General features: G+C 39.5%; 2 protein-coding genes across 2 annotated transcripts in view; one reads left to right on the top strand and one right to left on the bottom strand.

Moving 5' to 3' along the window:
- LOC128508067 (macrophage mannose receptor 1) overlaps positions 1-23691 on the top strand; it is a 36196-nt gene extending 12505 nt beyond the window's left edge. The window contains exons 14-50 of the mRNA XM_053479284.1: positions 377-518; positions 704-748; positions 1105-1272; positions 2577-2696; positions 3163-3273; positions 3713-3745; positions 4382-4516; positions 5189-5335; positions 5792-5926; positions 6077-6231; positions 6985-7135; positions 7567-7621; positions 7727-7793; positions 9072-9205; positions 9671-9714; positions 9817-9990; positions 10231-10385; positions 11203-11316; positions 11489-11604; positions 11734-11885; positions 12078-12283; positions 12387-12561; positions 12647-12868; positions 13105-13274; positions 14338-14408; positions 14501-14601; positions 14686-14805; positions 15863-16006; positions 16408-16562; positions 16892-16991; positions 17122-17354; positions 19036-19222; positions 20160-20408; positions 21342-21518; positions 21624-21674; positions 21865-22013; positions 23405-23691. Coding sequence (XP_053335259.1) covers positions 377-518; positions 704-748; positions 1105-1272; positions 2577-2696; positions 3163-3273; positions 3713-3745; positions 4382-4516; positions 5189-5335; positions 5792-5926; positions 6077-6231; positions 6985-7135; positions 7567-7621; positions 7727-7793; positions 9072-9205; positions 9671-9714; positions 9817-9990; positions 10231-10385; positions 11203-11316; positions 11489-11604; positions 11734-11885; positions 12078-12283; positions 12387-12561; positions 12647-12868; positions 13105-13274; positions 14338-14408; positions 14501-14601; positions 14686-14805; positions 15863-16006; positions 16408-16562; positions 16892-16991; positions 17122-17354; positions 19036-19222; positions 20160-20408; positions 21342-21518; positions 21624-21674; positions 21865-22013; positions 23405-23449 — 4908 coding nt within the window. The 3' untranslated portion in view covers positions 23450-23691. The remainder of the gene's footprint in view (positions 1-376; positions 519-703; positions 749-1104; positions 1273-2576; positions 2697-3162; positions 3274-3712; positions 3746-4381; positions 4517-5188; positions 5336-5791; positions 5927-6076; positions 6232-6984; positions 7136-7566; positions 7622-7726; positions 7794-9071; positions 9206-9670; positions 9715-9816; positions 9991-10230; positions 10386-11202; positions 11317-11488; positions 11605-11733; positions 11886-12077; positions 12284-12386; positions 12562-12646; positions 12869-13104; positions 13275-14337; positions 14409-14500; positions 14602-14685; positions 14806-15862; positions 16007-16407; positions 16563-16891; positions 16992-17121; positions 17355-19035; positions 19223-20159; positions 20409-21341; positions 21519-21623; positions 21675-21864; positions 22014-23404) is intronic.
- A 1750-nt stretch (positions 23692-25441) lies between these two features.
- Positions 25442-27384, bottom strand: part of aff1 (AF4/FMR2 family, member 1) — a 50463-nt gene continuing 48520 nt past the window's right edge. Inside the window, exon 19 of the mRNA XM_053479236.1 lies at positions 25442-26991. Coding sequence (XP_053335211.1) covers positions 26858-26991 — 134 coding nt within the window. The 3' untranslated portion in view covers positions 25442-26857. The remainder of the gene's footprint in view (positions 26992-27384) is intronic.

Below are 27384 nucleotides of genomic sequence, written 5' to 3'. Positions count from 1 at the left end.
ATGTGTCGCTAGAAAACGCAGGAGTATATTAATCTGCAGGTTCTTTAAAAAAAAAATAGTCTCTATAGCAACATCTCATCTTACAGGGACTTTATAATACTCAGAGGTACAGTAATGGCAGGAGGATGTTGTTTTTCATGATTTCATGATTTTATTTAGCTTGAAGAGGAAGTAAAGGAACGAGCATTTATATATATATATCTGCTAAATCTTAAAACAGGATAACATGAACTTACAAAAAGTTGTTTTTTATTGAATACGAACCAGAAACGTGCTGACCAATTATACAGTAGAATAATGATACACTTTGAGATGGTAACACGGCACTTCACCACTTCACCCCATCGTTGCATGATGTCTGGTTTGTTGTCTTCAGGACTTCTTGCCGTGGGGCGAAGGTCAGCCGGATAACTGGGGTGATGAGGACTGCGTTCAAATCCGGGGCACCGAGCACTTCGAGACGGGAAAATTTAATGATATCTTGTGCTCTCACACTTACCCATTCATCTGCAAGAAAGGTGAAAAAAAAAAAAGCACTATTCTGAGCTGTACTGTAAGTACAAATGATTTAAAGTGGCATATACGTGGAACTGTACTGTAGTGTCATCTGTAGAACTTTCAACTTGCCACCACAGTTTTATTTAATTACTAAATATACATTACGATAATATTGTGACTAATGTGATGTTTGTGATGTCGACAGATAAAGGAGTTGGTCCTCCACCAGTTCCACCCACCTCTGGACCAGGTACACGTCTCTCTCTCTCTCTCTCTCTCTCTCTCTCTTTCTCTCTCTAGTTGTTTCTTATCCTATATATGTATATATATATATATATATATATATATATATATATATATATATATATATATATATCCTGTATCTTCCTGTTTTCTACCCTCTAGTAACACTTTACACACTGAACTGTTCCTTATTTACATAAAAAAAACGTACTGTAGTCCTTGTTTAGTCAGGGGTTTTTAAAATTGTATTGTTTATTAACACTACTTTTACTACATCACATGTTAGCATGCATAACCTGTTAATGAAATACTACTCATTCTCTCCATTCTCTCTCTCTCTCTTTCTCTCTCCCTCTCTGAAAGGCTGGAATGAGAAGTGTGGTTCGTGGGTTCCTGCCCCCTTTAATGATTACTGCTATCACATTGTTCCACTCTCCATGCGTAAGTGGGCTGAAGCTCGTGCTGACTGTGTGCATCAGAATGGCGACCTTCTCAGCATTACTGAGACCCATGAGCAGAGCTTTATTCAGGGTACACGCACACACACACACACACACACACACACACACACACAGCCAATTTTCTTTTCCACAGCTTGACCGACGTGCTCACAGTTCCATATATGGACCCGTTGACATTCCCACGGTTTAAATACTGATTCAATGTCATGACCAGCCACATTTCCATATATGGACTCGTTGAAATTCCCACGGTTTAAATACTGATTCAATGTCATGACCAGCCACATTTCCATATATGGACTCGTTGACATTCCCACGGTTTAAATGCTGATTCAATGTCATGACCAGCCACATTTCCATATATGGACTCGTTGACATTCCCACGGTTTAAATGCTGATTCAATGTCATGACCAGCCACATTTCCATATATGGACTCGTTGACATTCCCACGGTTTAAATACTGACTCAATGTCATGACCAGCCACATTTCCATATATGGACTCGTTGACATTCCCACGGTTTAAATGCTGATTCAATGTCATGACCAGCCACATTTCCATATATGGACTCATTGACATTCCCACGGTTTAAATGCTGATTCAATGTCATGACCAGCCACATTTCCATATATGGACTCATTGACATTCCCACGGTTTAAATGCTGATTTAATGTCATGACGAGCCACATTTCCATATATGGACTCGTTGACATTCCCACGGTTTAAATGCTGATTTAATGTCATGACGAGCCACATTTCCATATATGGACTCGTTGACATTCCCACGGTTTAAATGCTGATTTAATGTCATGACCAGCCACATTTCCATATATGGACTCGTTGACATTCCCACGGTTTAAATGCTGATTTAATGTCATGACCAGCCACATTTCTATATATGGACTCGTTGACATTCCCACGGTTTAAATACTGATTCAATGTCATGACCAGCCACATTTCCTTATATGGACTTGTTGACATTCCCATGGTTTAAATACTGATTTAATGTCATGACCAGCCACATTTTCATATATGTTCCTAATGATGTCCCTATTTCCTTACAGAGATTTAGTGACACACCCACATTTCCATGTACAATATGGGCTCACCAACACGCCCACATGTCTAGATTTGGCATTAATATTAAGGCCAGATTTCCATATATAGATTCAGTGACACGCCTACCTGCATTTCCCTATATAAGCTCACTCACATTCTTTAATAATAAAGACTATATTGATTAAGTCATATGGTGATATGTCCCATGTGGTTCTAAAATGAACCACTGTACGTTAGTTCTTCATGTCAGTTCTGGTGCTATTGGAGCCTATTACAGTACATTTAAAATCTATTTTATTATTTCTGTTTTGGCAGCTCACATCCAGTCGGTTCCCACCGGCGTGTCTCTGTGGATGGGAGGTCATGACTCGGTCACAGAGGGAGGATGGGAATGGACGGACCTATCTCCTTTCTGTTATATTAACTGGTCTCCAGGTGAGAGGGAAGAGGAAAACCGAGTCACATGACCTGAATTGGATTAAAATATTTAACTCATTACGGTTTATCTCATTTGCAATTATTACATTTATGCTTAGCATGGAACATTTGGTTATCTGTTTGTGTGAGTGTATAAAGCAATCCCCCGCTCAGGTCGATCCATCTCACATTTCATATTGTTCAGGTGTAGTATTCTGATAAGTTAGTGTTTTACGGTAGGTGTGCTACTCCAGGATTTACGGTAATGTTGTTTGGGTGCTGATTTTAACATTGAAAATCCTATAAGTAAACTACGGCAAAATTACAAAAGTAAGTTAATTAGGTTTAAAGAGAGTGTTGTATGAAGGTGTTATAAATGTTAGAGCAAAAATGTGTACTTTCAATTAAAAAAAAAATTCAAATAATTGTTCAAACTCTCAATTCAAAATTTTTGTCATGCACACACAAAAATATGTTGTGTCAGGAAATCCGGATAATTATGACGGTGAGGACTGCCTCTCAATCTACATCAACAACGGCCTGTGGAACGACGACAACTGCGATTATCGCCGAGGCTACATCTGCAAACGCCGCGGTAATGCAACAATGCATGAAACTGCACGTGTATTTTATTTTTACACTAATTTTAATTAACTTGAAAATACCACATAGTATTCTCCTGTTATTATTCATATGAATATGAACGTGTAAATTTTTTTAATTGTCTATAAATTGCAAAAAATAAATCATAATAAACAATCAAACAATTGCAAAGATGCGATTCTGGATTTATTATCATTATTTTTTTTAACTATTATTTTTTATAGGTGTTAAAGTTATATAACCTATTGACCTTAATATATCTCTTTGTATAATTATTTATGGATTTTATTAGACTTTTTTATTATTATTATTATTATTATTATTATTATAATTAAACTGAGCTAAGGACATTAAATTTAATGCGAATCGGAATTTAACAGCTAGAACTAAATAGGAATAGATATCTGATAATAACTTCTCTTACATTCCAGGAAATACACCAGAACCTCCACCGCCTCATGATGGTATGTTACTAAAAACGTGTTGGAATTGTATTTAATTTTTTTTATGTTGTTCCGGTGTAACATTCTAATCAGTTAGTGTTTTACGAAGGTGTGCTACTTCAGGATTCACGGGAATGTTAATGGAGAATATGCTGCAATTTTTTTGGGCGTTAAAATAATATTAAAAATCCTATTATTAAACTATGGCAAAATTAACTACATTAGGTTTAAAGAGAGTGTTGTATAAAGGTGGTATAAATGTTATGGGGGAAACGTCTGCTTCATTAATGCAACTTACATTCGAAGAAATAATTTAAAAAAAAACATTTTAAATGATTGTTCAAAATTTCAAGCCCAGGTTTTTTTTTCTCGTGTTTTCGCAAGTTACTGTTGACAAATTTCATGACAACAGCAAACTGTATAGTAAAATGCATGTAAAATTTGTCATACACGAGCAAGTTAAGCCATGAGCATAATTTTTTTATTTTATTTTAATATGCTGTGTTTCTATTGTCTGAAAAGCAGAACTAAAGACGAGTCAGTTTTTTTTAACTTGTGATTTATATGCTTTCTTTATATGTGTTTTTTATATCTTGTAGTTATGATGTTCATTTGCTCTCTCTCTCTCTCTCTCACTCTCTCTCTCTCTCTCTCCAGGCTACCTGACAGCATACACATGTGAAGGCTCCCCCATGGTGCTCCACTGTGCCCAAAACAGCGTCATCAACATCCAGTCTGCCTTCTTCGGCCGCCGCAGTGACACGATCTGTCCATACGAAGTTGGGAGCACCGGTGAGGCTGAGCACAGACGCTCCTGCACCTCATTTCATAATTACCAGCAGCTTGGTAATAAAAAATAAATAATAATACACCTTCATCCAGCACCTAACTGTTGGTTGGAGCATGCCCACTTAAACCAGTTGGCAAAACCTAGCTTAGCTTAATCGCTAAAGTGGCTTATATTAATTAATCCATTCATCCATCCATCCATCCATCCATCCATCCATCTAGGAACCTCTGTTGTACAACTAGGCACCATGGATACCAGTGACATTGTATTTATTTTCATTTTCTGACCATGGTAGGACCTCTGGTCAACACTCACACACTCATTCACACACCACGGGCATTTTGGAAACACCGGTTATCCTAATCTGCATGTTTTTGGACTGTGGGAAGAAACCGGAGTACCTGGAGGAAACCCACCCAGCACAGGGAGAACATGCAAACTCCATGCACTACTTTTGCCTTGGCTTTATTTTTTAGAACTGGACGATGCCCCTTGCCTGTGAATTATGTAGTGTGAATTTAATCACTAATACAAATTATTTCCAGATTACTAACAACATTTAAAATTAGTTAATTGGGAAATCCATGGTGTGTCTAGGAATGAACCAAGATTGCTTTATTCTATTTTATTTCTTTTTCATTTTATTACATTTCAAAGTGTCTTTTATGTTCCAGGTCAATGCACGGTCCCGGGTATGTACGATCTTGTCAGTAAGCAGTGTGACAACCATCAGGCCTGCTCCCTCTTCGCACATACGGATAACGACCCGTGCCCAACCATTTCAAAATACCTGGAGGTGGTGTACACCTGTGAACAGAACGGTAGGTGGAGGTGGAGGTGGAGGCATCTCACAGATACACACAGCACCATCGTGTATTGTGTCTTTCATTACTTAACACTTGGCACTAATGCTGAGCTGTGACCCCATCTGTTGTCAGGAAATAACATAAGATATGAGTTTAAGTCTCCTGGTTACCAGTAAAGTGTTACTAGAAAAACTACAACCCATCAGTTAAGTCTGTGTTTCAATCTTGTACAGGACCAGATAAGACATCTGATGATAAGGCATAGGCATCTAAAGATTTACATGCTCTCAGTCTCATGTTTTTAGATGCTTGTGATGATACTTAAGCGTTTTCCACGTTCTGTCCTAAATGTTCAGTATGTAACAGGAACCTGTGATGAACTGGAGTGTATTCCTGTCACATGTCCAGTGTTCTTGCAATAACCTGGGAGTGAAATAAAATAAGGCTTTGCATTTGTGTGTGTGATTTCAGTGTGTGTGAGAGGTCTAGGAGTCGAAGACGGCAACGTTACAGACTCGATGATCTCTGCTTCCTCATCGAGGGCTGGAAAAGAACCTAAATACGCTCGACTCAACGGGCAATCCTGCTGGATGCCTTCCAGCACCAGTTAGTCTCAGTTAATCAAACTGTCTCTTAAAAACCTATAACCAGACATAAAGCTCCTTGTTCCTCGTTATCCTCCTATAAGTTCTCATCATCTTCTATACTGACCTATTAAACAACTGACATTCTTCACATCTGCTCCTTCTGCACCAGGTAATTCCTGGATCCAGGTGAGCCTGCCTCTTTTAAAGAAGATCACAGGAGTGGTGATCCAGGGCTGCCCCACTGCCGATGACTGGGTGACCAAGTTTACGATCCAGACCAGCAAGGACGGATACTCCTGGGATGACTACAAGTTGGACGGAAAAGTATAAAATCCATTATTTAAATCCTGATCATCTTTAACGGGGTAGACCTGTTACTTGTTTAAATAGGCTGTCGTTACCGTAGTAACAGCTCGTTCCGTATAAACAGAAATCTGGTGATTGGTTTGGTGAGAATTTCTGTTCGGAGATGTTTTATATAACATTTAAATAAGACGTCTCCAGTGTTAGTGATTTGACATACACTATATGGACAAAACACTTTTATACGGAGTTGGTTCTCCTTTTGCAGCTATAACAGCTTCCACTCTTCTTGGAAGGCCGTCCACCAGATTTTGAAGTGTTTCTGTTGGAATTCATACCCATCGATTCTGTTGAGCGTTTAGGAGGTCAGGTACTGATGTTAGACGTGAAGGCATGGCTCACAGTCTCTGTTCCAGTTCATCGCTGGTGCTCAATGGGGTTGAGGTCAGGGCTCTGTGTTAGGGCCGTTTAAGTTCTTCCACACTGAACTCATCAAACCAATGTCCAAAAGGGCCTTTTCCAAAACTCTTGCCACAAAGTTTAGTGAAGAATAGCATTGTCCAAGATGTCTTGGTATGCTGGAGCAATTAGATTGACCTTCACTGGGGATAAGGCGCCTGATGGAAACACCTGAACTCAATAATCAACAGAAATATTTCATACTTTTGTCCGTATGGTGTATAAGAATATGTCCAACATAAGGAACTCCCTTTTTAAGGATGTGCAGTAAGAGGAAAATATGATTTTTTGTTTGTGTGTGTGTGTGTGTTGCAGGTAGAAGTGTTCTTTGGCGCAGTGGACAAAAGTTCTCCTGTGACACAGCTCTTCAGCCTGCCGGTGTCTGTGAAGCACATACGAATCGTTCTGTCCGAGTGGCACAACCAGGCCGGTCTGCGCTTCGAAATCCTCGGCTGCACTCCAGACTGTACGCTAACACTCCTCGCTAACGCCGCACGGCCAGTCGCCGCATGCTCACACACTCTCACTGAAAATTGTCATGAAGGACAAAACCTAATCATCAGTAATGTGGTTTAAACCTTCTGAGATTAAATACATGATTACATAAGAATATATTAAATCCAACAGAAGAGAAACAATCAGTTTAATCTAGCAATTATGGGCTAATCTGTCATCTGAAATATTTGCAGTTTTATAAACATCAGACTTTGGAAAACTATAACTATAATGCATGTTCACAACGTCATGTGATGTGTCAAAGCATTTATTAAAAGCATTGCTTGGAAATAATTTAGATGTAACAATTTAGAGAAAAAAAACTTTCAGAAAAAGTCAGTGATCACCCTTTTGTGTATTTGTGTGTTTGTGTGTGTGTGTGTGTATACTGTATATACACAGATGCCATTAACTGTGGAACAAAACCCAACTTGGACCACTCTGTAGACAGACTGACGTAAGTTCATTCATTTATTGTTTCCATAATGATTACAGAGATATTGTCTTATATTTTAAAAAAAAAAAGGTTATAATAAATCTTTGTCGTGTTTGACTTCTCCAGTGTCCACTGTCCTGCTGGTTGTGCGGAACAACCCTACAGCGTGTATGGATCTCTTACTTACCGAGGGGTGAGAACCAATCCCACACACTTCCAAGCTAACACACAGCTAACGTCCTGCTTTTAGCCAAAAAAATTACAAGGTAAAAAATATGCATCGGGATGTGCTTCAGTGTCAGCTTTCGGTCTGTTAAAACCACACACTAGCTGGCTGAACATAGTCGAGTTACAGCAGTTACACATACTGTACTGTGTACTGTACATACAAACTGTAAGAACCCACAGGTTCATCCGTCAGTTCATCCTATACAACAATTATAACCATTTAATAACGTCTCATATTTTTACTTAACCTGTTCTGACTACACTTCTTGAACAAATTGATATAAAAAACAATTAAGAAAATACTACTGTGAGATATGTCACAGGGCTTTTAACACCAAAATTATCAGGAAAAATGTCATGTGTGTCTTTAAAAATATATCCCATGTGGTCTGTCTGGACTGTGTATGGAGAAATTGGTCTTGTGGGTTAAAATACGATAGCTATAATACATTCCTACAAAACAAATAGGTGTTTAAAGCTCATTCGCATTACGTTAATCTTTTTTTGTGTGCACATGAAGGGTAAAAATTTCAACACTCATTGTAAAACCTTTTTTTTTTTTTGTACTTTTTCTAAAATTTTTATTGTTGTCATTTTTTTGGAGAATCACATTTATTAACTTCTGGGGGTCTCGTGGTTTTTTTTGGGGGGGGGGTTGGAGTTTTTGCACATTTTATAACCAGATGAGAAACCATACATGTTAAATTCACTGATATTGATTTATTTGTTTTAAAACAATAAAAACAGTATTGGAAAAAAAAAATTCCAAGTACAATGGTACTGTACGTCGGCATACAAACGCCCCAAAGTTTTGTAAAGATATACTGTAGCACCGCGGGTCCCAAGAATGTTATCAAGGACGGTAGCAAGAAGAAAAGGGAGCCGCTTTCATTTTGGTTTTTAAAGCAGCCGGTGCCGAGAGGAATCATAAATTCTATTAGTTTCATATTTTACTTGTCTACATGTCTTGGTTTGAACACCGTTCGCTCACATTTATTGTTCAGTTATTATACTAAATGCTTTTTTTATTACGCCAAAGTAAAGCACCTCAGTGCGCGTTCCAGTCAGACCACTCCCAGTTGGTTCCTGTTATAAACAGTCATAATCTTGAATCTTGCTTGTCAACCAGAATTACAGCAGATTTGGTAAATTTCCGATCCTGTGATTTAAGACAGATTTTCAGAAATGACCGTAACCACCTGATCGAGTGACGCGCGGCCGACTGTGATCTGTTCCGTTGTAGGACTCGACGATCTGCGCCGCTGCCATTCACGCAGGCGTGGTTCTTAACGAGCTCGGAGGAGACTGCACGCTCCTTAAAGCTCCAGGACTGAACTTCTACATCGGCTCCCTCAGGAACGGCATCACCACCAACCAGTACGGACCTCCAGACCTCTCCTCTTTTTATCCTGCAGTGGTTCGCTTTAAAACCAGATGCAAAAGGAAAGCAGATGTTAATGAAGTGACTTATCAAGAATAGTTTATCATTCTGATAATGACTGCTTTTTATTTGTTTTGTGAATATTATTATTATTATTATTATTTTTAAATATTGCAGTATGCTGTAAGTACTCACACACCAATATTAATGGTTCGGCTCAAACTATTGTGTCTAGTTAAGACCAAGTAGAGGAAAAAAGAGGGAAAGAACTTTGTGGTTAATTTTGTTTTGTCTTAATGTTCTGCTCATGAATTTTATGATTGTCAGTCTTATGAGCCAATAGAAATCAAGTGGGCGGGAATATAAAATGGGTAGCAAATATTCAGGTTTGCAGTGGTAATGTTCTCTAAATAAAAGTTACAGACACTTCAGGTGTCTTCATTTCCTTGTATGTTCTTCAGATACAACGGAGCTTACTCTGTATCGTACCAGTTTGCTGATGGAGGTACGGATATACACATTTATTGATTTTGGTATCCATTGTTGGTGTTGGTATGTAAGTACTTACATTGATTGTGTGTGTGTGTGTGTGTGCTGGCCTGTGCAGAACTCAGATGTTCAGGAAACGACTGGTACGAATTTGGAGAGTTCTGCTACAAACCGCACTCAGACAAGAAGACCTGGTTCGAAGCTCTGGCTGCATGCAGGAGACACGGCGCCGATCTCGTCTCCATAATGTCCCTGACGGAACAGAGCTGGATCGAGAGCTACCTCTACGAGGGTACGAACAGATCAGGAGCGGAGGAGGAGGACTAGAATAAAGAAATAGAGAAAGAATGAGGGTCAGGAAGATGAATCTATTAGGAGGGCGCCATTACTTTTGGGTTACTTAAACGTTTTTTCTTATTTGCCTACCAAAATGTGGGAAACTGTGGTATAAAAAAAAGGTGAGAAGGAGCTGGGGAATGAAGGCAGACTACTGTAGTACACGTCTAATGCTCTAACGTCTATCGTTCTGCAGCCACCAGCGATGTCTGGATCGGACTGAACGACCTGGAGCACCCAGGATACTTCGTCTGGTCGGACAAGCATGAGGTGAAGTTCACCTACTGGGCTCCTGGAGAACCCAACAGTCACATGGGCTTTAAGGAGGACTGTGTGGAGATGTACCATCAGGTATGTGGAAGAAAGAAACGTTTTCCAGCACTGCATGTCTTTAGACTCCATACCATTTACTGTCTCCAAGTTAGTTCTGAATCTGCTGTGTCTGTTCTCAATTAGTTCTGTTTGTTTTGATTAAGAACCGTTTGTTCTGACTCAGATCTGACTTAGTTTTGTTTGTCTTGACTTAGTTCTGACTCAGTTCTGTTTGTTTTAAATAAGTACTGTTTATTTTTACTTGAATCTAAATCAGTATATTTTTGTTTTGACTCGGTTCTACATTTTGACATTTCTATTTGGTCTGAGTTAGTTCTGTTTGTTCTGACTCCGTTCGGTTTGGTCTGACTCAGTTCTGTTTGTTTTGACTCATTTCTTCTGACACATTTCTATTTGGTCTGACTTAGTTCTGTTGGTTCTGACTCATTTCTTCTGACACATTTCTATCTGGTCTTTCTATCAGTTTTGTTTGTCTTGACTCAGTTTGAATCGGTTCTGATTTGATTCTGTATGTTCTGACTAAGTTTTCTTTGTTATGACCTAAGGTCAGTTTAGTTTGTTCTGACTCGGCTCTATTAGATTTTTTTCTGTTGGACTCAGTTTAGACCTTTTTTTTTCAGATTTCTGTCGTTTTGACTTAGTACTGTTTACTTTGACCCGGTTCTGACTCATTTCTGTTTTTCATGAACTTAAGGTCAGTTTGCCCTGACTCAGTTCTCAATCAGTTTAGTTTGTTCTCACTCTGTTATATTTGTTGTGACCTGTTCTCTTGTTTGCCTTGACTAAGTTTGGACTCAATACTGTTTGTTCTGTCTCGGTTCTGTTCTTCTCGTAGTCGGGTCGGTGGAACGATGTAACCTGCACTGAAATGAACAGCTACATCTGTAAAATGGCTAAAGGTCATTACCCTCTGCCCTCCATTAAACCCACGGTGTACGGCTGCCCTGAGGTACGAGCTGCTCACTGACATTCAATCCTTCATTCATTCATTTGTATCTACAGTAGATGTTCATTCATGCATGCTGAGTCAAAACAAGTCGAATCGGTAGGCTTTTATTGTCGTTTTAACCATCAACCAAGTGTTTAATTGTGTGTGTGTGTGTGTGTGTGTGTGTGTGCAGGGCTGGGATGCTTTCGAGTACTCTTGTTACTGGTTTGAGCAGACAGCCAAGACCCGTGCCCAGGCCAAAGCTTTTTGCGAGAGTAAAAGCAGCGTACTCGTTCACATAACAGACGTGTAAGAAAAAGGGTTTTTTTCATTCTTTTAATTTTTCTACATATTTAAAGTGCATCATTTGATTAATTCCCATCATTTACAGCTTCTGTATCCGTGAACGCTGATCTTTCCTGGTGTTTTCCACTGCAGGTACGAGCAGAGCCACTTCACCGCGTTCCTAAGCAGTTTCTCGGGAAACTGGTGGATCGGTCTGAGAGCGAAAGGGGAAAGCGCAGGAGTGAATTATCAATGGGACAATGGGACTGCACTTGTCTTTACACACTGGGACAGAGACTATCCTGGTAGTGTGAAATAAATTAGCTCAAAAAAAAAAAAAAAAAAATTAGTTTTGTTTTTTTATTTGGTTGAAAGAGGTTTGCATTAATCTGAAATCTGAGGTTTGTGTTCATCTGTTAAAAATGCAATGGAAGAATAAAGGTAACTTTGTATCATTTTTAAGTTATATTGTGTCTCTTTATCATCGGTTATCCCAGACGACAGCAAAGGCGACTGTGTCGCCATGACGACGACGCCTCTCGCAGGATTCTGGAGAAACAAGAACTGCGAAGACGCCCATCCGTTCATCTGCGAATCCTACAGAAACGGCATCTCTCCGCCCACCCTTGCCCCCACCCCAACCCCCGTCCCTGGATGTCAACCTGGCTGGTATGGCAAACCCCACTTCAGGCAGTGCTACAGGGTGAGAGATAACTATATCATAAAAAAAAAAGTAAATGTACATTAATTAAGATTTCTCTGATGTGAGTGATGGATTGTCTGATGATTCTTCTTTTAAATATCAGATCTTCTCGGTGGATTATTCGAAGAAGAAAAGCTGGAATGCTGCGCGAGAAGACTGTCTGTCCCGCGGAGCCGACCTCATCAGCATCCATAACGTGGAGGAGGAGCTCTTCATAGCCACTTACACCAAAGATAAGACGCAGTGGATTGGTCTGACTCAAGAGCCCATGAGTGGAGGTGCGCTCTCTGTAACTCCCTACCCCTTTCCTACCCCACTACATTAACCTCCTAGGTGTAACGTGTGTGTAATGTGTGATGGCAGGTTATCACTGGAGCGACGGTACGCCTGTGGCTCACACTAACTGGGGCGACGGCGAGCCGAATGACCACGGGGGTCGGGAGAGTTGCGTCGAGTTGGCTACCACGAAGAACGGCACATCCTACTGGAACGACCTCAACTGCGATGCCCAACAAGATTGGGTGTGTATGATCGCTAAGGGCAAGCAACCCGTCGACCCCCCGGAGCCTCCTCCACCTTCACCAGGTACGCACTTAAAAAAAATTTAAAAAAATAAAAAATAAATAAATAACATGCACAGTACAAACACTTTACACATTTTACTCCTCAGTGCTTAGCAAATCCATGACACTGGGGACTCCTTCCCTAAACCTTAGCTGTAAATAAACCTCCGACCAATCAGATTTGAGAATCCAACAAACCAATATTTTCTGTTTGTAGTTTTAGAATTAAAAATGTTATTGTCTGCGCCGACTCTGCAGCCCCCGACTGCGGAACCAATCCCGGCTGGAGGAAACACAATGGCGTGTGTTATTACTACAACGACACGGACATGGTGGACTTTTACACGGCTTTGGCACGGTGCTACATGGAGAAGGCGCTGCTCGTCTCCATCCTGGACCAGCAAGAGCAGACGTTCGTGTTGTCCATGGTAGGACCTTCTGCTGGGAGTGTAGAGAAAGCAATGTTGTGTGTGAGACACTCACAGGAAAGCGCTATCCGCCCTCTTCTGCATACATGAACCTACAGATGTCCATGATTGGCTAAAGTCCATGTGATTGACAGGGGAGATTGAATTTGCCCCTCCCACAATTGACTCACAGGCACTTGGAAACATATATTTAATATATTAATATTTACCATATATATATATATATATATATATATAATTATATTTAATATTTTTATTATGTATTAAAAGGTCTCATTTGAAATATACAGTATGTAAATGTGATTTACAAAATCACCATAAACTTATAAACCAAAAAATAAAGTCTTTCTAAATATCGTAACATATATTAGTGATGAAACATAAAATTTTTGCTTAATTATGCACCGGCGTTAATTAATTAATTAATTTATTGGTTAATTAGATGTTTTACATTTCGAACAAGCTATCAGAAGCAAACTTTATTTTATCTACTTATAGGACATTTTGTGTCTTTTAAATATATATAGTTTATTTTTTTTTATTTTTGTTTGTCCAAAGATTGTTTAATTTATATATAACTCTTAATAATTCATGAATAATCTATATTTAAAAAAAAACAATTTACACATTGTTCACTGCTTCACAAAATGGTTTAGGGAATTAATTTTTTTTTTTTAAAGATTGCAGTTCTAATAAATAGAATTTATATAAAAGTGTAGATACTAAATTAATGAAACATTTTAAAAATATGAGCGATTATATATTAAGAAAAATTCAGTTAACATCCAAGATATTATTATTATTAGTGGAAGTAGTAGAAGTAATAATAAAATAAAATTTTAGATTTTATAGTATATTATATACTATATACAGTAATATTGTGGGGAAAAATTAAGTTCTGTGCACATAAAAGATATTAGTATTAGTAGTAGTAATAGTAATACAATACTCATTTTTATTATTATTATTATTATTATTATTATAATGGTAGCAGTAGTCATTTCAATTTCAATAATAATAATAATTTTTCTTTAAGCTAATGTGAAAGCTTTCTCTGTTGCAGGTAGGAACAGGACAGATCGATTCTGCATGGATCGGGTTGCGGATGTTCGGAGTCGTAAACGGAGAGTACTTGTGAGTCAGTGCTTTGTTTTTTACTTGCTTGTACTCTAGAGCGTGTTCCACGTGTGGTGCGTGTGTGTATCGCTCTGTGTTTCTGTACTCAGGTGGGTAGACGGGTCTCCGATGACGTACGTGTTCTGGGCCAATGGAGAGCCTAATAACGCAGACGGAGAGGAACAGTGTGTGCAGATGTCGAGACATCCAGGTTCAGTCACCACAATCCAAAACGTAAAGTCTCAGGTGTCGGGTAATGTCACTTGTAATAACGTTATCCTTTTGCTTGCTTAAGGCACATGGAACGATGTGAACTGCGGCCGGGCGATCTCGGGCTACGTGTGTAAGAAACTGCCAGGAGACGATCACACTGCCCCGACTCCCACCCCGAAATGGGACGGGAACTGCCCTGAGGGTAAAGTTCACCTGCTTGTACACATTGTCTATACATCAAGCAGCCAATCAGACAAGCGAACTCTGCAGAGTGCGTCTGGAAATGAACCAAAGTCGTAGCTAACAGGATAAAATTAACATTTCTGTTTGTCTTCTAGACTAAAGTCATAGGCCAAGGTTTAACCTACAGGATTTCTGTTCTGGCGGGATTATTTTCCTTCATGTGACACTAACACACTAATAAGAAGACTTACCTGGCAGCTTTGGTGTTTATTTTCCTGTTTGTCCTTGTTTATTAGTTTACATTAATATATATATATCATTTAATTATTATTTATTTAATTATTATTTATTTTATTTTTTTTATATATTTATTTATGTATTTATTTATGTATTTATTTATTATTTTTTCTTCTCGTCCATTATTTCTTTATTTTATTTTTAATTGCATTATTCATCATTTTTTCATTTCTTTATTTATATTTTATTATTTTATTTAATTTTTATTATTCAATTCAATTCAATTTTATTTGTAAAGCGCTTTTAACATGTGACATTGTCACAAACCAGCTTTACACAATCAAAAGGATTGTTTAAGTTTATTATTTAATTTATTATGATTTTCTCCCCATACATAGAGCTATGAATGAAAAAATAGTAACCCAGATATGAAATTATCCCTTATTGAAAGATAAAAAAACTAACAAACAAAAAAAATTCTCCCTTACCACAAATGTAGTACCTGTCAAGAATTATGAGCTTTTTTTGTTGTTGTTGTTTTTGTAAAAACATGGCTTTGAAGATTTTCTTTACATGGTGTTGTCAAGCTAGGAATTATTTAAAATGTTATAAGATCGAAGCTTTTAATAAATAAAGAAATTAAAGTGGTTCTGGTCATTGATGACCTGAAAGTGGTTTGGCTATGTGTAGCCGGCTATGGCTACATTAGACGCTTTTGACGCCTTGTATGGTGACATTGTGGAAAGGGCTGCAAGCTTAAATGTTAGTAACCTCGTAACCTCACGTGTCTTTGAATTTTTAGTTTTTTTTTGTTAATTTGTTTCTGTTGTTGTTTTCAGGTTGGATGCTTTTCCATAACAAGTGCTTCCTTATCAGAGGGAGATATGCACACAATGAGAAAAGAGCGAACTGGACCTACGCACGGGATTGGTGCAGAGAAAATGAGGGACAGCTCGCTACCATCGACGACATCAACGAGAACGGCAAGTGTCCAGATAAAGACCTGCCGCGCCCTGGACTTTTATAATATCCAACCCAGCAGAAATGTTTCCGCCATTAAAAATGTTGTGGTGATGTTAATTTGGCAATGTTACGGACGTTGGGACAATGTTGTCACGAGGTTGTTTTAAATTAGCCTATTTGTGAAACAACGGGAAGGGGGGGGGGGGGGGGGGCTTGGTTGTGTCTGAGTTGTTCGTTCAACTTCATTTTAAGAGCCACGTGAACATCATCACAGCGTTATTTTAACAATATTGCAGAACTCGTCCAATGTTGGACTTTCTGTTGGGAATACTTCATCCCTTGTGTTCATATTAACAGCGCTTGAGTGTGGAACTGTCTCGCGTTTTGATGATGTTTCACACGTGTCCGTGTCACTCTCCAGATTTCGTGGCTAGTTACCTGAGAGACGTGGACCACGCGGCATGGATCGGGCTGTCCGATGGAGCCTACGAGGGGAAGTTCGCTTGGTCCGACGGCGTGAGTCCCGTCCTGTTCACCAACTGGGCTGATAAAGAACCCAACAACAACAATGGCGAGGTGTGAAGAACTGCAGCTACATTATCAATCACGTAATCAAACGCAAGGGAGCAATTGTACACAATGTCACGTTAGATAGAAAAGTGCGGAAACAGGATTTGGTGAAAAGACTACACTTTTTAGAGTCATGTGATTATTGTGGCTACGTCTGATTGGTTAAACACAGTCACGTGGTACTGTAGATCCACCGGCTGCATTTCTCTGGCAAAAACAAAAAATAAATGATTGGAAAAGTAACGAGTCGAGTGTGCATCGTTTTTACTAGTAGGTTGCGTATTAGAGTGGTAAAGGTATAAAAGTTGACCTTTGACCTATGGGTTGTTTTTTAGGAGCACTGCGTGTCCATGACTCATAACCACGTAGTGACGGGCCGCTGGAACGATGAGAAATGTGACGAGGAAAGGAGTTGGGTGTGCTACAGGAAAAAATGTCAGTATTTATTTCATTCGTTTCCTTTTTTCTTTTTAATTACTCTTGTGTGTGTGTGTTTGTTGTTGTTGTTGTTGTTGTTGTCGTTGTTGTTGTTGTTTTTGACCCGTCCCTATTTGTGGTTCCACAGCGAGCGATCTTCCGGCTCCTCCCACAAGCAGCCTGTGTCGCTCGGACTACATCTCCTGGTATAAGAACTGCTATAAGCTGGTGTCGCAGCCGAAGCCGTGGGAGGAGGCGCTGGCCGCGTGTAAGAAGGAGGGAGGAAACCTGGCCAGCGTAGATATGAGCTACGACCAGGCCTTCATCTCAGCAGTGCTGCAGCAGAATAAGGAGGACACGTGGATCGGCCTGCGGCGCACAGTACACACACAGTTTAAAGTCTATTCTTAAAAAAACACAAAATTTAGTTTAGATGGAAAACTTTTCTTAGAACTTTTTTTTTTTTTTTTTTTGTAATGCCACAATGTTTTCACAATGCCAACGTTATTCTGTTTGTTTGTTTTTTGCCATTTGGCACTGTATGTGGTTCTAGACTTTTAGTAGCTCCGATAGTCTAGAGTTCCTACTATGGTTCTAGAATCTAATTAGAATCATGTTTATTTTTGCTGAGTGTTCAGGGATTGCCGCAGTGGTTAGCACGGTGACCTCGAACCCCCACGATCGAGGGTTTGAGTCCCGGCTTCAGGTTTGTGTGTGTGTAGAGTTTGCACATGCTTGGTGGGTCTAAAGTCCTGCAGATTAGACATGCAGATTAGGCTAATTGGTGTTTCCAAATTGCCCCTAAGCGTACCCAGCCTTTGTGCTGCGAGTTCCAATGGGTCGGACCCCTGACCTCCCGCGACTCAGTACAGGATAAACTCTATAGAGAATGAGCGCGAGTGTTTGAGTTTAGAGATTGTTCTTAATATTAGAAGCAGTTTATTTTATTTATTTATTTTTTTCAATCCCCTTCTGTCCATGCTCTATGATTTGTTCTATACCAAATTGCTGAGTAATGTTAATGCTAAGTATCTAGTTTAGCTAACAGTTCTCACATGGAAGAAAAAACAATAAAGTTTCACACATCCGCGAGGCGGGAATCGAACCCTCGACCCTGTAGGTACGAGGTCAAAGCGCACCCTTTTGTCAGCAGTTGTAAAGTTTTTTTTTTTTCTTAAATAAAAAACCCTCCCCATATCACCTAACACATAATCGGTTAATCATGTGTACTGTAGAATAGTATTAGAATAGACTGTAGAATAGAGGGTTGTTACTATAGGAACAATAATGTACAGTGTATGAAAAAGCACATTCGAGAATATAACAGAGGTGTGATGTCAGTGTAAATAATGTGCTTAAAACTGTAGAATTCAGCAGAACAGCGAGGGGGCGGCAGGGTGGTGGTCATGTGACCTAACGCCCCCTTCTGCATCAGCCAGTTGGGTCTTAGCAGTGTTGGATGTAATGCGTTACAAAGTACTTGGATTACTTTTTTGATGTAATGAGTAATCTTACGCGTTAGGTCCGCTATTTAAGTACTCAGTAATTTAGTTATATTTTCAAAAATAATCCTTTATTTAGACAATTTATGTATATAATAAATAATATAATAATCTAATCCGTGAGCCAGACAGCACTGATTCCGTTAGTGTGTGTGTGTGTGTGTGTGTGTGTGTGTGTAAAAGTCGTCCTACAAGCCACGTCCCTGCCCCGATAACCCGCCCCTCTCTGTTATTCTTGCTGTTAGTAGTTAACAGATTTTGGGACAAACTTGGCTGAGTGATGATGGTAGAATAATTATAAAGGTCTTGACTAAAACAACATGCATGAGGAATCACAAAGAAGTTTTCATTTTCTGCAATGGAAAAGTACTCGAACTAGTTACTTTTATCAGAAGGTAACGCTGTAATGTAACTGATTACTCTTTAAAAAGTAACGTCCCCCAACATTGGTCTTTAGCATAGCTAGAGCTGTGATTTATGGGAAACGTTTGGAAAAAGGTGTGCCAGTGGTTGCCGTGGTGAAGAGTGATGGTAAAAATGGAAGTTGTTGTTTTTTGCAGGACAACAGAGTGTACCAGTGGACAGACGGCTGGCCGGTGTTCTACACACACTGGGGTCCAGGAGAGCCGACCAATCACGAAGAAGAGGGCTGTGTGAGCATGCACGGCCGTTCCTTCTTTATCCAGGGCACGTGGAACGACACGAATTGCAAACTTGCCAAGCCGTACCTGTGCAAGATCTCTCACGGTAAACATGCCAACACGTGACTGTGTTTGGTCGCTTCTTATAGAAAGTTTAATAAATCTAGCTGTCATGGGAGGTAACGTAGCAACGCGACGATACAGCAAACTGCTAGGTTTACTTCATACTGCAAGCAACTGACGAGCTGGTGTTTGCTTATTTTAGGTGTTTTTAATAGTATGTTAACATTACATAAATACAGTAATGATGGTAAAATAACAAAAATGGCATATGTAAGAAATAGTACACTTGTTAACAGAGCTGGAAGGTAACTGAGTATGTTTACAGTGTCTCACAAAAGTCAGTACACCTCTCACATTTCAGCATGAAATTTTCCTATAAAAAAACATTCTGAGCTAATGTAAACCCTTTACTTTACATGCTTAAGTAAATTTAAAGGTGAATACTTTTTTACTTTTCCTCAAGTGTACATGTAAATGGAAAACTTTAACTTGAGTAATATTTGCTCTAGGGAAACCCTGCATTTTCTTAAGTAACTTTACTAATCCCGAGATACTGTTTACTGGTGTAGTGGTTAGCACTGTCGCCTTCGCCTCCAGGGTCTGGGTTCGATTCCCGTCTCTGTGTGCATGGAGTTTGCATGGTGGGTTTCCTCCGCGTACTCTAGTTTCCTCCCACAGTCCAAAGATATGCAGGTTGGGCTAATTAGCGTTCCCAAATTGCCCCAAGTATGTGAATGAGTGTGTGAGTGTATGTGTGTGCCCTGCGATGGATTGGCACCCTGTCCAGGGTATACCTCGCCTCGTGCCCCAAGCTTCCTGGGATAGGCTCCAGGCCCCCCGCGACCCTGAATACAGGATAAAGTGTTATAGACGATGAGTGAGTGAAAGTGAGTGAGCACATCCTGGAGTGTTTTACTCCTGTTATACTACACCAACCTGACAACAATCTCAATGAGTCTGATCTCTGTTTATGTTCCCAGAGTCGCCTCCTCCGACCCCACCTCCAGGAAACGGCGAGTGTTTGGAAGGCTGGCAGGCGTACGGAAGTCACTGCTATGAAATACATAATGGAAGTCGGGCTCTCTCCTGGCCCGAAGCACGGCACAAGTGCCAGGAGACCGCGGGCAGCGAATTGGCGTCAGTGCACAGCAGAGCCGAGGCGACGTTCCTCACGACCGTCAACACCGGAGGCGACAACTTGTGGCTCGGCCTCACCAGGGACGGCTCATGTACGCTGCTTAACTTCATTAAAGGGATAGTTAAGCTAAATAAAGATTCGTCCAAACGTTGTTTTTTTTTTCCACAGATAGACTTTAAAAAAATGCAAATGTGGGTGGAGTCAGGGAGTCGTTTTACGCTTTAAGAGAAGTGGGCGGAGTCTAAGGGTCAAATAAGGCTTTGAGGAAATGCGAAGAATGCAGATATAGGTGGAATCTAACATTTTTTAAGTTGTGGAAATGGTGCGTACATGGACAGAGTCATCCATGGGCGGAGTCATCTCATTTCCATTTATGGGCGGAGCCTGAGTCAGTTCAATCTTTAAATTAGGAGAAAAGAGTGATCCAGATGTGGGTGGGGTTAACTTGCGCTCTAAAGAAAGATGCAGATGTGGGTGGACTTAACTTGCGTTTAAAGAAAGGGATGCAGATGTGGGTGGAGTTAACTTGCGCTCTAAAGAAAGAGATGCAGATGTGGGTGGAGTTAACTTAAACTTTAAAAAAAGAGATGCGGATGTGGGTGGAGTTAACTTGCGCTCTAAAGAAAGAAATGCAGGTGGAGTTAACTTAAACTTAAAAGAAAGAGATGCAGATGTGGGTGAAGTTTATTTAAGTTTAAAAGAAAGAGATGAGGTAGATGTGGGTGGAGTTAACTTACAAAAAGATGCAGATGTGGGTGGAGTTAACTTATGTTTTAAAGAAAGAGATGAGGTAGATGTGGGTGGAGTTAACTTACAAAAAGATGCAGATGTGGGTGGAGTTAACTTATGTTTTAAAGAAAGAGATGAGGTAGATGTGGGAAGAGTTGACTTTCTAAAGAAAGAAATGCAGATGTGGGTGGAGAATGTTTACATTTACATTTATTTAAAGTACGGAATGCTACAAATGTGGATGGACACAGCTTGCGTAACGACGCAGTAATAAACGTGTGTAAACTGGTTTCAGTTGGTTGGGCCTGGACTGACCAGAGCGCTCTACAGTTCACCAACTGGGCCCAGGGCGAGCCGAACGGCAACATTTTCGAGGGGACCCGAGAGGACTGCGTGGAAATGTACAAGGATGGAAAATGGAACGACAACAGCTGCTACGACAAGAGAGGCTACGTCTGCAGACGACGCCAGCGTGAGACTCTCTTCCCACTCACCCTCACACTGAATCTGTAGAACAAAAACCCTTTACGGTACACAGACCCGTCTCCATCACGACATCTTTCCTTTACTTTTGCAGATCCTTCCGGAGGAGGAGGGGGCACTTCTACTACTGTCCCCAACATCCATCGTGAGTTTCATCTCCTTTTATTTAAAGCCAGGCCAAAGGCTCCTATTTGCACCCCAGTGTGTTTAAATACCATCCAGTCTGGCCAGAGATCACCAGACGATGCAAATAACTAAAAACGTTACTTTACACTTAGCAATTTGACTTGAAGATAAAATTGTGTAATGACTACATAAATGTGTGTGTTTCGTAGCTCATGCAGGAGCGATCGCCGGGGGTGTAATCGGAGCTCTGTTGGCCGTGGTGATCATCGTATCTGCGTTGTACTACATCTTTAGGGTTAAGGGAGTGAAGCTGAGCAGCATCAGCTTCCCGAGCAGGAAGGCGAATCACGTCGACGTGGTGAGTCACGTTCAGCTTCCTCAACACTGCAATGAGCCGCTTTGGTGATTTTTATTAAAACGATCAGAGCGACGAGGGTTTAGCACAAGCCTCTAAAAAAAAAAAAAAAAGTCCTGTCTGAGATTTTGCCATACCGGCGTGTCCTGAGTCAGGATGGTCACAATGGGGATTTCTTCGTGGCGTATCATTGACACTTTGTCTCAGGACCTTCTTTTGGTCCCTGTACTCCCTTTTTTTTTTTTTTTTAAAGTTGTTGATTGGTTTCTCTCTCACACTCCGCTGTAGCTATCTCGCTCTATAGCAGCGTAACTGCCGGTTTTGTTATCGCAGGTCCCTCTAGTGTCTTCTGGATGTCCGTCAATGGCCCCAGTGTGGAACTAAGGTGGCCTGTTGTTTAAACTCAACCTCTATTGTTTTCACTTTGTTTCGGGCGGTCTGAGTAGACTAGCTAGCTTTGTTTCATCAACCGTGATTGTACTGTTTTATTTGGTCATTTTGCTCAAGATAATTCCACCCGTAGACCAGCAAGAGCGTTGGTGCTGCCGTGGAATCAGTTTTCCTGACTGGTTTCGAAAGCTATTCTTTGGTTGAAGAACTGGTTTGAGATCCGGCACCGGCCCTGACCCAGCTCCTGGAACTGCCTCGGATTTCTGCATGCATTTGATTTCTAGCATCGCTTGCTTCCAAGCGAAATATTTTTGTTCAGCATAGACACACAGTCTGCACCATCTTTAGACTTACTTTTGGCAACCATGCTTTAAAACGCGGGGTTCTGGGTTGCCAGTTCCCACAGTAATGATCTTTTTTACAATTAGAAAACCAACTTGTTTATGTTTTAACCTCAGCAGCGACCTCATTTCCCCTCTCGTCTGTTCAAACCACTCAGCATCAGCAGTATACTAATCACCGCCTAATCATCTGCACCTGTTTCTCACCGTTTTTTGTTTTGTTTTTTTGTTTTTAAATGTTTGACTGATTCATAGGTCACATAAAAATAAAAGGCAAAAAAGTCTATCAGGAAACCTGGAAAACAATTCCTCAGAACTACATTTATAAATTCAAGACATTTTGACTCTTTGGAAGCAAAATATGAAAACTTGAAAGGGTAAAGAGGACTTTTGAACAGTTCTATATAAGGCAAAGATAGAAACTATTGAATAATTGAAAATTAAATGATGCTGAAGTTTAACTTGACTTTATCCAGCTTGCTAAAGCACACAAACGTTCCAGATGCTCCTACAGCATGAGCAAAAACAGGGAGTAACAAGTTTCATGAACATTTTAAACGTAACTATAAATGGATAAAAACTAAGGCTTTTACACCTTTACACATACAGTATCTTTTACAATCTGACATGCCGCCTTTCTGTGTGATTTTTTTTTTCTCTCAGCCCGCATTCAACAACCCGAACTTTGGTGGAGAATCCGACACATGACGTGGTGAAGTGGGCGTGGCTAAAAGCTGTACAGAAAGTGGAGAAACTACAGTTAAATCAATATATAATCCATTAAGTTTCTTTTTGAAGTTTTAAATGTTGGTGATTTAATTTGTTTTATTATTATTATTATTATTATTTTTAGGATTTATCAAAGCTAAAAAGAATGCATCAATGTTGCCTGTATATAGATTTCCATCCCTTCATTACTACTAAGATACTGAATAAAAAAAGAACAAGTATTTATGTCTCTGTTTTTATATTCATAAAACAATAAAACAAAAAACAACATTTGGATTTTTTTCCCCAAAACTTTATTGCCTGTGAACAATCAGACAAAAATCACAGCTGTGGCAGGAGACGAACTGACGGTCCACCTCGAGCCCTCGCTTCTCCACTGAAGCTACAAACGTCTGCATAAACAGCTTTGGAAAAAAAAAAAAAAACAAACAAACAAAAAGATCTTTGTCTTTTTTGTAAGTTAAAGGAAAAAAAACCCTCATTTCATTGCCGTGCTTTATACAGCGCTGTACAGAACAGTATTTACACTTAAGTCCAACAAGGAAAATTACAAAATGATTCAGAACAATTCGACTGCGAAAGTGTTTTTTTTTTTTTCCTTTCTTTTCCTCCTCCGTCACTCAGACGTCCGGTGGACAAACACAAAGCGTACACCAAACAAATTCATGATACTGTTTTCAGAACGATCGCACGACGAGGAAACACCAGAGGACCTTATCGTTTAGTGTGAATAAAGAAAGAAAAAAAAACGTGAGAGAGATCTTGTAAAACCTTTAAGAACAAGTAAAGCAGCGTTCTTTGGAAAAATTGAAAATACGAAAAAAGCTGAAGAAGAAGAAAAAGAAAAAAATAAATCTATGTTACATGATCGTCCAGGATGACGAGATCTATAATTTTCCTCGACTTTGATAATCGAACATGATAAAATAAATAGAACGATACAATTTCTTTTCTGGTTTCATGTGCAGCCCTTTGAAGTTCAGCCAGTCTTACAAAGTTCATTTTTCCAGTACAGGAATCCCACTGGGAATATCGGGAAGGAAAAACTTCTTTTTTCCCCTAAACACACCTTTAAACCAAGAACTAAATACCTATTTATTTCTGTGTGTGTGTGTGTGTGTGTGTGCGTGGAGCTGGTTTGGGGAACAATTTTCATGGCACTAAATTTTAACAGCGGACAACAGAAACACACACACACACACACACACACACACACACACACACACACACTTTCAATCCAACAAAGGGTTATTGCTCTCAGTCCAGCCTACATTTTCCTGCAGAAAAACAAAACAAAACATAAGACGAAAAAAACAAACACCAAAAAAAAAAAAACGAAACTGTCAGAGAAACCAAAAATGGAAAATTTGATCGCTGAATAAAAATTTGTGTTGAGTTTCAGAAATGTTAGCATTCTTTCATAGTTAGAATTTTAATAAACAATTGTAAACAAATTTAATAAATACGGCTAAGAAAACTACTACTTCCTGATCAGATGTTTGGTTTTTCTCTCCAAAACCAGCGAAAAGTTAGCTTTACCGGATTGTCACCATGGCAACGATCGAAAAGGCCCTTTTTTTTTTTTTTTTTTTACATAAATATTTTAAAGTAACAACTGATGAATCGTAGCTGATCACTTCCTGGACCGAGCGGTTCGCTGTTCAATTATTGCATAAATAATGCAAAAACCCTACAGTAAAGGCTTTCGTAGTTGTTTACTGTTTATTATTAATTATTTGCTAAACGTAACAGCTACCAAAATTGTCCATCCCCTTCGTTAAACGTCCGGTTCTCTTTACCAAATTAACCCCAAAATCAAACCTTGCTCGATAGGGACTAAACGAGGAAACGTTCGTTAAAAAGTCTCTTTTGCTGACGGATCCGCCGTCATATGACAGGAAGTGAAAAAAAAAATGTAAGGAAAAAAAAAGAAAAAAGGAAAAAAAAAAAAGAAATTCTAGCGTGAAAAAAAAAGAAAAGGAAACAAAGAAAAAAAAAAGAAAAAAAATTTATTTTAAATAAAAACTTGGTGAAATGATGATGTAGTGGTAAAGCTAGCTACCTAGTTACGCTAGCGATCGTGCTCCTGAGATGTATCAGTAAAATCTGAAACATCTGCACTGGTGCTACTTACGTGCTAGAGATCATGTCTTTGACTTGTTTATAAATTTTACGAAAAACAAACAAAAAGCATGAAAAACTCTAAAACAAACGCGTTTCCGCCGTCTTTTCCCCTTCAGTGAATCATATTTCCGTAGAGCGAAATTCAGGCTCCGTAGCAACCGGAGAAAACTAAAATATAACAATAAATCCTAAATGCTACAGCTGAATTATAAGTATTGGCACCCTCGCGATCCTACTCTGGCTACACCGTTTCCTCCTTGAAAAGTGCATTTACGCTACGTGACGTCTGAACCCTTTTCATCCAGGCACAGAAACGAATCAGGATATTTATTAATCCAGCGGTCACGAGCTTTCCTTCTCAGACCTTCCGGTTTCATTACTGCAGGTTCACTATAAGGCACTAGAAGTGTTTCATGTGTGATGTAATGTTCAGATACATGTGTACGTGTCTGTGTGTGTGTGTGTGTGTGTTTTAAATGTTCCTCTGCCTCTGTTGTCCTCTTGAGGTAGAATTACATCTCTTTGAAACTGAAATCAAATTTGAAACCAAAAGAAAAAAAACAAATAAACAAAAAACAAGTGGCTTTATATTTCATTTGAATACGTCTTCACCGTGGAGCTAAGAGGAAAAAACAAAAAACAACAACAAAAAAAGTGAAGCGTGCGCGATAAACACATCCTTCAGAGCTCTATGATGAGAAAGTAACTTTTTAAAAATAGACAATTCATTTCATGTCAGCTGGAAGTCTTGAGATCAGGGTTAAAATAATGACTCAAACCCAATATATTACTAATAATAAGAATCGGCAGTAATAATAATACTAATCCTAATAATGATAATAATAATAATAATATAGGTGTAATAAATAATAGTGAGATCATTTGGGGGGGGGGGGGGGGTCGATTTTTCCACAGGAGATATAAAATACATAGGGTTTAAATTAACGAGTCACATGATAAGAGGAAACGAGTGCAAAGTTAAAGTTGAAACATGTAGTGTGGACTTCATCTTTGTTCCCTCTGTTCGAGCGACGAACCTCTCTCTCTCTCTCTCTCTCTCTCTCTGTGAGATTCCAGTGATTTTCAGCATCGTGAGTTTCTTCCTCTACATCAACCAGGCTGCTTTCAGAACGAAGTGCAAACAGACTTCCGTCCTTCCTTCCTTCCATCCCGAAGCAGAACGTAAAACAGTTAAAAGACGCCCGTTTTCCATCTCTCTCTCTCTCTCACACACACACACACACACACACACACACACAGGGCTCACGAGTTGCTGCGAGGGTTTGATGTGTCCAGTCGGAGCCAGTGGAGGCCTTGGCGAGTGTAGCGCACTAGGACGGTCATGCTGGAGGTCAAACTCAGGTGGCCGAGGGCCTTGTCCAGGTCGCTTACCAGCCCTGTGAACGTGAACATGCGCGCACACACACACACACACACACACGCACTCTTATCAGTTATGACTGAATTGAAAGACAAAACTGAAAATCCACCAATTAATAAGTAAAAATAACAAATGCTACAACACCCCCATCTAGTGGCCAAAGTCTTACATTACATAAGACTAGGATTTTTTTTTACTTGGATATCAATTTTATTGAATTTTTTTCCTTTATCCCTTTTGTCATCCTTTCCCCCCTTTATTCTTTCTTTCCTTTTTAGCTATATATATATATTTATTTTTTTATTTTTATTTTTTTTAATTATTATTATTTTTTTCACTCACTGATATTTAATACAGTTGGTGTTTAACGTCCCTGAAAAACGTTATTTGATCTTAACCACTGGCTTTA

Source organism: Clarias gariepinus, chromosome 19 (genome assembly GCF_024256425.1).
Source record: "Clarias gariepinus isolate MV-2021 ecotype Netherlands chromosome 19, CGAR_prim_01v2, whole genome shotgun sequence".
Lineage (NCBI taxonomy): Eukaryota > Metazoa > Chordata > Actinopteri > Siluriformes > Clariidae > Clarias > Clarias gariepinus.
Note: the sequence above shows the minus strand (reverse complement) of the source record. Positions and strands in the feature narration are given on the sequence as shown.